Genomic DNA, 13,229 nt, shown 5'->3' on the forward strand with positions numbered 1-13,229 from the left:
ATAATAAAGACTCCTTGATAATTATTCACCTGAAGTTTGGCAGCTCCTCCTTTGATAAGACCACAGATAATTTCTTCCACTCTTGCAGGGTTCTTGATGTGAACTGAACTTTTCTGGAATTCTGGCATCTAAAAATAAAAGGAAATTAATTAACTATTTTTAATTTCTCTTTGCCCAGGTTCCTTTGATACCAAGCAGAAGCGTATATTATTTAAAGAAGTAAAAATGTTGAGGCATTATGTTAAAAAAAGCAAACCACTGCATCAAATTACCATTTATACATACAAAAATCTTAAAGCACATCAGTAGAAACGTTTCCATCTAGAAGTTAAGACAAAACTACATTCATAATACATTTTCAGAAATTAATTTTTCTAATTATAAAAGTCATGCAGTCTCAGCATAGAAAAAACAAGAAAAAAGAAAATAAAAATTGCCTGGAATTCTACTACTCGAAGATAAACAACTAAACATTTTAATATTTTCCATTATTTTCATTTCTATGAATTACAAATATACATGAATATGCACATAGTTAATCTCATTCTCATTATGTACTTTTGCATCTGGCTTTTTGAAATTATTACGTATATAGTTATAAAAAATGTTTTGAACAGAATTCAATAATCAAAATAAAATCCTAAAACTGAATGGAGAACATTTAAATTCTGTGATAAAGAATTTTCTCATAAGAAACTTTCTGCTTGGGGCCGGCCCAGTGGTGCAAGCCTTAAGTGCGCGAACTCCCCTGCAGCGGCCCGGGGTTCGCCGGTTCAGATCCCGGGCGCGCACTGGACGCACCGCTTGTCAAGCCATGCCGTGGCAGTGTCCCATATAAAGTAGAGGAAGATGGGCATGGATGTTAGCCCAGGGCCAGTCTTCCTCAGCAAAAAGAGGAGGATTGGCAGATGTTAGCTCAGGGCCAATCTTCCTCACAAAACAAAAAAAAAAAAGAAAGAAAGAAAAGAAACTTTCTGATTAAGATTTAGCTAGTAGGGCCAGCCAGGTGGTGCAGCAGTTAAGTGCACCCCTTCCACTTCCGCAGACCGGGGTTCAGATCCTAGGCCTGGACCTACTCACTGTTCATCAAGCCATGCAGAGGCGGTGTCTCGCACAGAAGAACTAGAAGGACCTACAATTAGGATATACAACTATGTACTGGGGGCTTTGGGGAGAAAAAAGAAAAAAAAAGAAGAAGACTGGCAACACATGTTAGCTCAGGGCTGATCTTCCTCAAAAAAAAAAAAAAGAGAGACTTAGGTTGTATTCATATTTACATCTAAAGAAATTTCTTAGCAGAAAGGAAACAAATAGGACATGATTATTCCCCCCAAGTTTACCTTTGTACAGATAATTAAAATATATTTAATATATTTAATTTGAAAAGCTGCTTCAGGATCTTTACTCCTTTATTGTACTATATCCCAAATAACTTCGTGGTTCTTGGCATAAATTTTACCATGGATTTATTTCAAGTTAAGACAACTACTAAAAAGTATTAGATGACCTGGGCTTAGGCTGCTAGTAGGCTGGTTTATGCAGGCTTTAGTGTTGCTCAACAACTTAATGTTAAATATGGTCTTTTTTCTACCCTGTCACAGATAGGCTGAAACTGATCCCAGTTAAAATCAGCACAAGCACAGTGCTCTTACAGCACATGCAAAAGAAGCCTGCAGGAAGGAAACTAGGGATCATTTAATAGTCAGCTCACAGTATAAAAAGACAATAATAGAACCTCAAATCAAGGTTCCATACTGGTTTGTACCTGATAATCTTTATTTATTTTATATGGTATTATTCTGAGCATGTTATCACCAAGAGTAACAAATTTTATGTGTCTTATGGTCACGGTTATGAAAAATTCCCTAGCCCTTATATCTTTGCTACAAGAGAATCTGACCATGTAAGTCTATCAGGTCCCATGTTGTCTCTACATAATGGACAAAATTAGAAAATTGGAAAAAGGCTAAAATGTTTTCCTAAGACTGGGAGATGAATATAGAAGTGTACAGGAAAGAGAAATGCTAACAATACAATTTTCTCCATGAATGAAAGAGCTGGACCTACAGCACACTTAATTATAAAAAGCCAAATTTAAATAGGATAGTATGCAACTAACCTTCATACAGTGACCTTTTAACTTAACTGGACTTTAAAAGGTTTCAACAGAATAAAGAAGGTTATTTAAATATTTATTTTATAGTGATTTTTCAATAGATGAGAAAAGCAAATAGGCACTTGTTCCTACATTCCTTTTTTTCATTCATTAATCCATTTATTCTTTAACAAATACTTAGCTGGTGTCTACTCTGTGTCAGACACTAGATGCAGGGATATGATGATGAGCAGTACTCACACTGTTTTCCTGCTGAGTTTTAGGAACCATTTGCTGTTTTGGAACATCACTTCTGTAGCTCCCTTACAAATACCTTAGCTAATAAGTTCATCTCCTAACAACTAAACTCTGCTCTTACCTCTGCCTTAACTGGCAGATGCATAGTAATCAAAAAATGCTTGATCCGATAACTATCCCACCATTGAAAGCAACAGAGGATATATGTCACTGACTAAATTTTCACCAAGAAAATCAAACATTTTATTTCAGCGTGTCCCTACTGAGGAAGATGTGCTGCCTCAAATGAATCACATCCTACAATACATTTGATTTTGAAAGAGCCATATTTAAATAGGATAGACTAACCTGTTTCAGATAATGGAAAGGAGAATAGCACGAAGGACACTTCAAAGTAGGCTGGTTTGTGCTAGACTAACAACTATTAGATTGGTTTATTTTATATCCCTGGGGCCTGAAAGAGAACCAGTGGCTAGAGGCATTGGTATCCCTGCTTCTGCATAACGTGCAACCATTTATTTTTGGATAAATAAGTAGTGAATACCCAAATAGCACTAGAGTGAAATAACAGTGATGAAAACTGATGAAAGAGCAGTTAATTTGTCCAGAGAGCACAATAGGATGGAGGACATAGGTGTAGGAAATATAAAAATGATAATTATATCTGCCTTGAGTCACACAGTAATATACTACATCCCCCTTCCACAATACACATACAATGTCACTGAAGTATATGATAAATACTTCTCAGGAACATGAGATATTGGGCATTTTACTCAAATATTTTAAAATGCAGCCTAAGAAATGTAATTTTAAAATATTGTATGAAATGTGTCAAAAAATACCAGAACATTAAGAAGCATGCTGCAGGAGTATACTTTTCATCATATGTCGCATACTTTTGTTACCTCTCAAATCCCTTCTTCCATACTCCTTTTAAACAAAAATACCCCTGGTTTGGTGGCACATAAAATAATGATACTTCAAATTTGAAGGGCAAGTTGTTTTGAATTGTCCAAAAACTTTTCGTTATGATATAATTTTATGAAAAATAAACAAGGGACTAAAGAGTTCCATCATTTGTGAACAAAAGAAAACAAATTCATTCTATAAGGCCATACTGTAAAATGGTGGGGAAGGAGCCAAGTTTTCCTGACAAGAATCAGGGTATTTTGGTTGACTGGAGCCTAATCTGAATCAACACTAAAGATAACTAAGAAACACCTAAAATATATTTTATTCTGGCTGATCTTTAATATATTGTATTTATACAGATGAAATGAACTCCTACTCATTAGTCTACCTCCATATTCAAAAAGCAGTGATTTCTAAAGAAGTTGATTTCAAAGTTATACATTTTTATTCACAACTCTATAGCAGTATTAGATTATTTGATATTATCTTGTGGATACACTGAGATAAGATATAAATGAATATCTGCATGGCATAGTCACAAAAGTGTCCTAATGATGTTTACCTGTATTTTTCTGAAAATGGCCCACATAAAAATTAGTTTAAATTACTTAAGAAATTCTGTCCAAAGCTCTCAGGGGAAATATTTTTTGTTTTCCAATGTTCATATTTGGTACAAGCAAAAGACTTCATTACTTCATTGATACAAAGGAGTGGGCACTACAATTTTTATGTAATACATAAAAAGTATAGATTTAAAACCACCTATTCAGACTGGTCCATTTACTCACATACATAGATGATTCTATCATTTATCTGGAAGATTAGGCATTACTAAATTTCAGTGATAGCAATTTCCTCCTGCCTACCACACATTTGGCCTGTCTCCACATTAAGGTAGTGTAGGCCAAATTCTTTCATTCATTCACCATAGAGTCATTAAATGTAAGGCACTACGTTAAGCAGCTCTGCAAGAGGTACAAGTTTTAGTAAGATACACATCTTATAATCAAGGTACATATTCTCTAATGTGGACTGTAATACAGGAACCCAAATAACTAACACATTGCCAAGATGTCCAGAAAAAATACAAGAACAGAAAAAACTGAGATTACTTCTGCTGGGGCCAAAGGAGGAAGAGCCCACTGAGCTAAGCTTTCAAAGAAAAGCAGGACTTGGATACGTCAAGACTGGGGAGGAGGCCAAGTGCAGGGTCTAATGTGGGAAAAGAACAAATAGCTCTGTTTGTCTGGAACTTAAGTGTACATGGAGTGGGGAGAGAGGTGGGGAGGGGGAGAGAGCAGGGGGGGGGGAGGGGGAAAGGGGGAGAGAGAGAGAGAGAGAGAAAAAGGGAGAGAGAGAACTCTAGGAGAGATTTGGAACCAGATCATGAGAAGTTAAGAATACCATCCTATTATAACCAATGTTACCTCAATTAAAAAAAAAAAAAAACAACAGCCTAAGGAGCTGTCAACCTAAAAGATGTATCAACATTTTTAGAAAAGCAAACCTGAGGTAAAAACTGTGTAAATTAATGCAATGATAGTAAAAAATATATTAAGTGTATATCATCTTTTGGCTTGTTTTCCTTCAATAGTCTTTTTGTGGGTTGACTACACTGCTACTTGCTTCTAAAGGAGACACATGTTAGAGGGTTCTGGGACCTGGGTTAACAACACATTATATGGTGGGACATTCCTACATCACTTATATACATTTTGGTTAAAAAAATTAATCAACTCAAGCCAGAAAATAAGTTTAGACTGATTTAATTCTACTTATCAGAGATACATGTTCAATACCAATGAATCAAATGCTAATTATGCAACGGATGCAAAGATCATGTATGTATTAGGTTAAACCATCTGAAACTGCCAATATTGGACTATATTTGACATATAAAAAAACAGTAATTTCATATGCTTCATCCTAACAGCAAAAATTACACTGATGACAGCTTAATCAGCACTTTTGAGTCAGCTTTCACCTCCCATTATACACTGGATGAGGAAAGTCAAGCTGAACAAGAGATTTATTAATTGTGACACAAGGCTGTTCACATGCTAAGTCATGTTCTGTTTTATAGGCTCAAACCAGAAAAAGAAAGCTAGAAAGAAAGAGGATGAAAAAATAGAAGGAGAAGAGGAAGCACAACAATAAAAAGAACAGAAAGAGAAAGTAAGAAACATCATGGGGCAGCTGTCTTCTTTAAAAGAGGAAGAGAAACTGATATTTAGGATTTTTATTGTGACTATGGAGAATGATATAACTTTTTTCCACGTGTACAAATAAATGCTACTTACATAGTTAAAACACTCACTAACATAATAGAGGAGATTAACATTTACTGAGTGCTTCCTGTGTGCTATTAGGCACTTGATATACTTTTCCATTAAATACGACTGAGAACGTTTCAGTTATAAGATGAATAAGGTTTGAAGATCTAATGCATAACATGGTGACTATAGTTTGTAACACTCTTGTATAAATTGAAATTTGCTTAAAAAGTAGAACTTAAATGTTCTCAAAAAAAAAAAAGGTAAATATGTGAGGTGATGGATGTGTTAACTAGATGGAGGGAGTCCTTTCACAATGTATACGTATATCAAATCATCACGCTGTATGCTTTAAATATCTTACAATTTTATTTATCAATTATACCTCAAGAAAGCTGGAAAATAATATGAATAAAAACAAGATGATGGGCAGGCCTGGCGGCATAGTGGTTAAGTTCGAGCACTCCATTTTGGTGGCCCGGGGTTCTAGGGTTTGGATCCCCGGTGTGGACCGATGTACTACTTATCAAGCCATGCTGTGGCAGCGTCCCATATAAAGTAGAGGAAGATGGGCACAGACGGTAGCCCAGGGCCAATCTTCCTCAGCAAAAAGAGGAGGATTGGCAACAGATGTTAGCTCAAGATGTTAGCTAATCTTCCTCACAGAAAAAAACCCAAAAAACAAAAACAACATGAGATTGGTGGTTTCATATCCATTTCTTAATGGTGTGATTGTTGCCCTCATTCAAGGGTATCACAGCTATTAAGGACTGAGTTAAGATCTGAAGCCAGTTCTGACTCCAAAGCCTGCACTTTTCTTACTTCATTCTAATGTCTATAATGCAACAAATGCTGTATAAGAAGTTTTTTTTAATTTAAGTACTTGTCATTTTAATTCAGAGGCCTAAGATAAAACATCTCTTGTTGTATGATTTAAGTGTGTTGTTGCTGAGCAAGGAAAATTTAGCACAAAAAGGAATGGGGTAACCATTTTATATGCTGAGAAACACTATAATGCACATTATATTTCAAGCAAAAAAAATTTCAAAAATATGTTGAAATTCAATTCAACAAAAATTTGAGGTTCTCTTGTGTGTCAAAGACTTGAAGAAAGATCAGCATAAAATTACAGTCCCATAATTAATTATCTGGTTAGAGACAGAGGTAAAAGTGGTGAAGATTCACCATTAATAAATGGAACTGAAAATATTCAAATACCCACCATTTTCACATGTACAGCAGAATCTTGATTAGGTATCTCTTGGTTATCCAATCTTCTGGATTTTCCTAGGTGATGTCACAGTAAAAGAGAGAGAAAAAAAGTACACGTGACATACATACATTTCAGGCTCTTCCTGTATGTTAATGACCTACTAAGGTGGTACTTTTGGTTTGATTTAAATACCAAGTTATTGAAGGCATTTTTTTTTCTTTCTTAAAAAGCTCAGCCAAGATTTTACTCTATCTCACAAAGTTTTGAGTTAAAAATTTTGTATGGTGAATTTGCAGCTTTCCTATAAGAGTTTATATGGTGTTAGGAAGATTTGAATAAAGAGGTAAAGTGAAGTATATATTTGCAAGAAAATGCTTTATTACAAGAATATTTTATCAACATTTTCTCTACATATAAAAATAAAGTTTGTGGGAAAATTATGCATTACTATTAATCAATGAAGGAATATATAAATAGAACATAAGGAGAAACATAATACACAAAAGTCAAATGTATTCTTCAATTTTCTCATATTAAAATCTTTAATTTTGTGAAATGATGTGAGTTAAGATCTGAGTTGTGTTTTAATCCAGCATAGTGTCTGGCACAAAACAGGTATGTGATAATGTTTGTTAACTGAATGATCAATTTAAGAGTTTGGGTGAAATTTATACGTATCTATTTGTTAAGCCAAAAGAAGCAGTTTTTAAAATATCTCATCATTATTCTAAATTTTTTTCACTTTTGTAGTATGAATCTTAGGGAAAATTACTTATTTATTTTTGCTCCTCACGACTTTACTTTTACTTTATTCTAGGTTAAGAAAAATTTTACTATAATAAAAGCACTATTTAAAAAGGGCAACTTAGTTTAAAGGGAAAAAAATTTGACTTTTTCTTAAACTCTAGTAATAGAAGTTGGACATTAGATCTGTGTTCTTTATAATTAAAATGTGCTGTAGTAGATATATAAAATTTTCTCAAATTCTAAAATCCATTTCTTCCCTTCCATTTTAAGTGCATAAAATTAGGAATGTCTTATAAAAAAGTATCCCCCATCTCCCAAAGGCTGTTAGTAAGTTGGTGGTCTTATAATTGACAGCTTCACAGAGTTAAGTAAACAGTATTTCCAAATAGTAAGATACTTCCAATTTTTCACATCTGAAAAATAATTCAGTATCTGCAGAAGCTTCTATCTACATTCTATATAACTCATAAAACATTTGATCACCACTCTCAAAATGTAATTATAATGTGGGTTAGTAGTCTTTAGATAATTATGGTCAAATTTACATAACTTTTCCTTAGTCTAACTTTTTTCTGTCAGTCATCTATCTTAAAGAAGATGTCACAGAAGTTGCCTGCAAGTCTGTTTCTTCATTTATAGAAAGCAAAGCACACAATATTAAATGCTTATGGCTTTTCTTTGATGTTTAACATTTGAAAAGGAGTCTAGATTTCTTGGAAGATGCTATTTAAATAAAACCATTTTATTAGCTTGAAAAAGAGGAAAGAGAATGTGGAAAAGTACAGTAGTGTTTACAAAAATACCACATACTCTGAAACATTTGAAAAATCCAAAGGAAAAAAGAATTCAAGCTGAGAAGAATACATTTTAATATCTGGGAATCTCAGATCTTTTTGTTACACACAGCCAGGCAGCCCAATTCCTCTCCACCCCTTACCCCCAAGTATGACTCTTTTTGGAGCACTCATGTTTAGTAAAAAAAAGAAAACAATGGAAAAAAAGCCAGTGTTAGTAGATAAAAGAGTAATCATCTTTCTCATGGTCTCTTCACATGTTATTTAAACAAAACACAAAAGAAAACAAAGAGTGATCAGAAATTTGATAATGGCCAACTTTAGGGCATTATTTTTGATAAGTAAACCTAACAGTTCGTGGATACTGTGCAAATTTCAACGTTAAGATCTTTCATTCTTCCCACTCCTCACTGGCAATCTGACCAGAATTTATCCTTGTTCAAAGATAACCTCACACAAAGTGATACTGCACTTCTAACACAAAAATCACCCCGTTGTCTCTATCATTATCAAGGTGTAAAGACGAAGGCATAAATGTCAGCATTCTGGCACTATTCTAAGGAAGACATTGAAAATTAGGGCAGGGTATTTTTAAACCAATAGGCTTGTAAACCTATACTTGGTATATAAAGTTCTGGCTCACTCTGCCAACAGTCATCTGTTGCAGATGCTTCAAGAGAAGAGCTGGAAAAACACATCAGGTGTAGAAGACACGTTCAAAAATAGAAAACACTACCCTTCAACCATGAACTCTCTTCAAAGGAAGCTTTCTGAAGTTTTAAGTCTTTGGAATCTTTAAATATGGACTGGAAAAAGTAGAAACTGGAAAATAATTATTTTGTGTGCTTTCACTATGAGATTAATAAGGTCACTACTGTAACAGTGTTCTTTACAAGGAATATGTAGGACAAGGCTAAAGACTGAAGCAAGAGGTAAGAATTTCACTTGAATAGCAGAAACTTGATAACTGAAAGCTTTAGCTATTGTGGTATTTCATTCTGACATGATTATCTTGAAAAGATATTTACAATTCAATGACTGAAAATTTCTATTTCTACAGGAAAAAAATTTACTTGCCTACATTATTAGCTTAGAAAGTTGTGATTCTGCTTTAATTTTGATACTTGTAGAAACATTTAAACTACACAATAAGGTAATGAAATTTTGAAGAGTAAACTGTATACTACTTACAGAAGAAAAGGCATGTATTCCTACAGTATGGACAGGGTATCAGCAACAATACTAATCATCCATAATGAATCCATTTTTACTGCACTTTTCCAGCAACCTATATTACTTGTCCTAAGCTTGGGTTTTTAATAATGACACTTTCTTAGGGTGATTAGCACACGGGAAAATCAAACTATAAGTTAGTTATTTCTGTAGCATTGTAAATCACTTTCTTGGGGCATTTAAAAAATTTTCCCTAATTATATTTCAAGGCAGCAGTGAAAAAAAATACATAAACTGGAAAGTGAAACTTACTCGATACAGACATAAAACAAAAATGAAACTGAATAGCCAATGGTAGGGGGGGAAGGGGAGATAGAAGAAAATAAAAAACAGATTTCAAAGGCTAGTTCTTTAAAAATTAGCAGTTTATACCAATTTTCTTAAATAGTAAAACTTGGCTTCTCAGTCAGAATTTCATGGATACTTAGGAAAATACACAATTTCAGAGCTTAGAATTTATTAATCTACCCCCACTCCCACTGCTCTAATATCTAATAGCGTTTTTCAAGATGAATAAACCAAGGCACATGGAAATTAAGTAATCTATACTGATTATCCTTAAGGCACTCTGAGTTCTTCTGTCCTTGGATCTGTCCTAGAACAAGAGCATAGGTGGTAAGCAATTTCCAGAGATGCAGGGCTTGGATATAGGCTGCCAATAAAAACCAAGTAAACTGCTTTAAGAAATGGCCTGCTGCATTATCTAATTTTCCTGATTTAAAAACAAAACAAAACTATAAAAAATAAAGTAAATTCAATTATTTAAATCTAAGTTAGCCACAACGTTCTAGGCTTTTATCATAATATATATGTTTGAATCTTAATTTTCAATATACAATTTGTTATAAGCCTTAGAGACAGTAATCCAGCTTTTATCAATTCATAAAACATACCAATGTAATCCCATTCGCTGATATCCTGGATAAAGCTCACAGGCACAAAATAAAAATTAATCATCAATTACTAGCCATATAGAACAGTTCCTAATTCTAGGGACACAAAGCATGTAGCTATCAGCAAAACTGAGTCACAGAGCAACTGAATGAACAACAAAATTGAATCTTACAGTTTTTTTTTCCCTTAAAAAGAGATTTCTCAAGGTACTTTGCTTTTTCTTAACATCTACAAGTGAAAAAAGAAACTCTTAAAATTAGATCCTATAAATTGTAATTTCTAAGACCCAAGACACTACAAAGTTTTACATATTCATATCTTCGCAAACTATAGTTTTGCATTATACTAGATCACTCTATTTTTATTTCCTTATTCTGTACTCTTAAATGTCTAAAATTTCAACAAGATACTGAACCAAGTAAGAATCAGATAAAGTTAAACAAGAGAAACTCATTTATTCACAGGAACTGTACACACTTACCCTGAAGGTAACCGGACGAGCAACACCAGCGAAAGAAAATTCTTCCTGTGTGAGAAGTACTAATATAGCACAAGGTGCAACTGAGGGCGGTTCCAAAAGCCTTGGCTAAGCTCTATGCAAAACAGTCTTGTGACGCATTACTACACAGAGCTTTATTATGCTCTGGGTGACAGGCTTGCTAACTCTGAGCTAGTCACCACTCAGTGCGACAGAACACCATCAGTTGAGATAATGTGACAGCTAAGAGAAGATAAATCTGTACTATTAGAGCGCTGGCAACTTGTTCCTCAATTTTAAGACTTAAAAAAACTCTCTTCCTCATCATGTTTTTTGGTTGTCAGTATACTTGTGGTATGTGCACTTTTCTATATGAATATTATATTTCAATACAAAGTAAAAAAGATTACGTCATGGTTGCCAAGGGTTGGGGGAGGGGAAAAAGGGAGCTATTGCTCAAGCTATTGAAACAAGAGTTTCAATGTGGCAGATGAAAAGAGTTCTAGAGATGGATGGTGGTGATGGTTGTACAACGATGTGAACGTACTTTAAGGCCACCGAACTGTACAATCAAACATAGTGAAAATGGTAAATTTTATGTTATGTATATTTTACCACAATTTAAAAAAGATTAGCTCATTTAAGATATGTTGAAAAAGACATGATGCATGTTAAGTGTGGTTAATAGAATGTTAATAGTCTTTATTGCAGGGCAGGGAAATTTAGAGTGCTTTTTATGTTTTTCTTCATATTTTCCTATACTGTTTGTAAATTTTAACAAGACCATGCATGGATTTGCTAAAACATCTGAACACAAAAAATGAAAACTAATTTTTATGGTTAAAAAATTGAAAAAATTGCCTTTCCTGCTGGAAATAAAATCAGTCAAACTGTTGTGAAGAAAAGTATTTTTAACTTTTAAAGAGAACCAATCTTGCTTTTAACCTGAGTAGTAGGATTGCAATATGCTAATACCATGTGTCAGGGCCTGAGAGATAAGTCATGCTATGGGGCTCTGGGAAGCTTTATCATTAAGGAACACGGCTAAGCTACACTTATGTAAATAAATTTTCACATCAGCCTTCTCTCTTCTATGCTCAAGAGAAACTGAACCCACAGAACACTTCAGTAATCAAACGTGGTGAAGTAGCATTCTCTATTAAAAACAACACAAAAAATTTAAAAATTGCTTTTAAAAAAGGCCACTAACAAATTATTCAAACTTGGTATCTCCCAAATGTTAAAAATTTGGCACTGCTATCTTATTTTAATAAGATGAAAAGATTCACAACAAAACATTCCTCTCAGAGGAAAACCTTTTATACTCTTGTAACGGAAGCTCAAGGGTAACTAGGTGATCCATTTTGAAAATACTTCTGTATTATGTATGAATGTGATGACTTACTGTCCTCTAATACATTAATATAGTTAGCAATGATAAGAATTTTAAAGATATCACTTTGAGAGATGATTCAAGATAAATCATCTGCAACAACAACAAAGAATACTGGAGTTATAGTTCCACAACCTTTTTGGAGGGCTATTGAGAAATACTATTAAAAGCTTTAGAAATATAAATTTCTTGGGACACACCAATTTTATGTCCCAAGGAATTTATCCTAAGGAAATAAGGCAGTATACAAAGATTTAGTTCCAAGGATGTATATTGCAGAGTTGTTTTATAATACTGGGAAAACTGTAAACAACCTAAACACCCATATCTAAATGTTCATTAATACAGGAGAGGTAAATAAATTGTGGTATATATACAAAATATAAAATTATACAGTTCTCAAAAATGATCATTATAAATAGCTAAAATTTATTGTATGTTTTCTATGTGCCAGATACTTCTACGCATTTGACATACCTCATCTCATGTAATACTCATAACCCTGGAAGGTATGTGCTATTATTATCCTCACTTTACAGGGGAATAAATTAAGGCTTGTAGCTGACAAGCAGCAGAAATAAATTCAAACTCAGGTCTCTCTGTCTTCACAGTCCATGCCTGGACAGTGCTGCTCTGTGAGATCAAAACGTACAGATATATTGAGGCGTACATGATCAATTGAGTGAAAACAGTTATGAAAGTATCAACAGCAAGAGTTCAATTTCAGGGGAAAATCTTATTATAGAAGTATAGGAAAGTCTAAAATAGAATACAAGACAGTATCAGCAATGGGATTAAGGGGCCATTTTTATTTTCTGAGCTTTATAAAATAAATGAGTTCCTTAGGAAACAAAAAATGGCTTACTAAAAACATTATAATAGTAGCACCAATCATGTCCATAATCAGAAAAGAAAGTTAAAAAAAAAAAAATAAAA

The 13,229-nt window shown here is 33.7% G+C and overlaps 1 protein-coding gene across 3 annotated transcripts in view; it reads right to left on the bottom strand.

Annotated features, from left to right (window-relative positions):
* Nucleotides 1–13,229, bottom strand: part of NT5C3A (5'-nucleotidase, cytosolic IIIA) — a 53,826-nt gene that overhangs the window by 10,020 nt on the left and 30,577 nt on the right. Inside the window, exons 1-3 of one of the 3 annotated variants that reach the window (XM_058527962.1) lie at nt 10,904–10,941; nt 6,764–6,828; nt 30–128 (exon numbers count right to left, since the gene is read on the bottom strand). In XM_058527962.1, coding sequence (XP_058383945.1) covers nt 30–128; nt 6,764–6,766 — 102 coding nt within the window. In that variant the 5' untranslated portion in view covers nt 6,767–6,828; nt 10,904–10,941. Of the gene's footprint in view, nt 1–29; nt 129–6,763; nt 6,829–10,903; nt 10,942–13,229 lie in introns of those variants that run through there. The other 2 variants (XM_058527952.1, XM_058527945.1) reach the window with 2 other exon arrangements.

The sequence above is a fragment of the Diceros bicornis genome, chromosome 3, assembly GCF_020826845.1.
Source record: "Diceros bicornis minor isolate mBicDic1 chromosome 3, mDicBic1.mat.cur, whole genome shotgun sequence".
NCBI lineage: Eukaryota > Metazoa > Chordata > Mammalia > Perissodactyla > Rhinocerotidae > Diceros > Diceros bicornis.